This window comes from Stenella coeruleoalba (genome assembly GCF_951394435.1).
Source record: "Stenella coeruleoalba genome assembly, chromosome: 19".
Taxonomy (NCBI): domain Eukaryota; kingdom Metazoa; phylum Chordata; class Mammalia; order Artiodactyla; family Delphinidae; genus Stenella; species Stenella coeruleoalba.
The window spans coordinates 30,888,905-30,890,426 of NC_137165.1; the positions used below are offsets into that span (position 1 = coordinate 30,888,905).

Consider the following 1,522-nt stretch of genomic DNA (forward strand, 5'->3'; position numbering starts at 1 on the left):
ACTAAGAGAGATTAAGTAACTAGCTCAAGGCCAAATCTCAAGGAAATAAAGGCTTTGAAATTTGACTGCAGGTCCATTGGACTCCAAGAGCCTTCCCACCACTATATTACACTGAATCTTGGAAAGGCAGGTTGCATGTGTCTCTGGATGGCTTTAAGATATCTCAAGAATGTGTATTCCAGCACCAACTAGTGAACTCTCCAGAGACAAGGCCGTTTAATCAGAACTGGTATTATGATCTGCACATAAATTTCCATCAGCTAGACCTGGACACTGAAAGCACTAAATGGGCAAGTAGTGACTTCATGCATCTCTGTCTGTGGTTTGTGTTTTTTAGGTGTATGGAGAAGACACCATGGAATCAGGGAACCTCACGTGAGTATCAGAATTTGTCTTCCTGGGACTCTCACAGACTCAGGAGCTCCAGCTCTTCTTGTTTCTGGTGTTCCTGTTTGTCTCCACCTCCACTGTCATGGGAAACCTCCTCATCATGGTCACAGTGACCTTTGATTCCCACTCCAAACACCCATGTATTTTCTGCTCTGAAATCTGGCTGTGTTAGAGCTCTGTTTCTCCATAGTCACTGCCCCAGAGACGGTGGTGGACCTCCTCGCTGAGAAGAAGGCCATCTCCTATCAGGGCTGCATGGCCCAGATCTTCTCCTTCCACTCTGTGGGAGGGTCCATGGTTTTCTTCCTCTCATTTATGGCCTATGATTGCCTTGTTGCCATCTCTCAGCCCCTCCACTATGTCACCATCATGAACACTCAGATCTGTGTGGGGCTGGTGGTGACTAACTGGGTGGGAGGCTTCATCCATTCCATTTCCCAACTGACTCTGATGATCCCCCTACCTTTCTGTGGCCCCAGTGTCCTAAATAATTTCTACTATGATGTTCCACAAGTGCTGAGACTTGGCAGCACGGACACTTCCCTCCTGGAGTTCCTTATCATTTCCAATAGTGGGGTGCTGGTCCTCATCTGGTTCCTCCTTCTCCTGACCTCCTACTCAGCCATCCTGGTGATCCTGAGGTCTCATTCAGGGCAAGTGAGGAGAAAGACAGCTTCTACCTGCACCATTCACATCGTCGTGGTGTCTATGGTCTTTCTTCCAAGCATTTACCTCTACACCCAGCCCTTTACCTCCTTCTCCATTGACAAGGCTGTATCCATTAGCCAAACTGTCATGACCCCCATGCTCAACCCCATGATCTACACCCTGAGAAACAAGGAGATGCAGGCAGCAGTGAAAAGATTAAGGAGGTACCAGCTGGTTTATAAAAGGGAGTGACAGTGGGCGGATCACTTCTCTTTGGCTTTGTTTTCTATTTATAAGGTGGAGTGCCAGCCACTGTTTACTGCTTCATAGCTTTGGAAATGTTGTGAAGTTCATCTTAGAACTTAATAATTTTGAAATTAAGCAACTCAGTTTTTTAGGAAAAAGGAAAATATCCTTATTTTTTGTGTGTGTGAAGGTTGATTTGAACACTTCTATGACAGTAAGATATGTTCCCTTGGAAATA

At 45.8% G+C, this 1,522-nt stretch overlaps 1 protein-coding gene across 1 annotated transcript; it reads left to right on the plus strand.

Moving 5' to 3' along the window:
* Positions 1–355: 355 nt before the first annotated feature.
* LOC307176953 (olfactory receptor 4D2-like) lies at positions 356–1,290 on the plus strand (the record flags this gene model as incomplete). Its single annotated transcript, XM_079903553.1, is given in 4 exon segments — positions 356–376; positions 380–512; positions 515–543; positions 547–1,290. Coding segments are annotated over 4 exon segments (927 nt in total).
* Between the last annotated feature and the right edge of the window lie 232 nt (positions 1,291–1,522).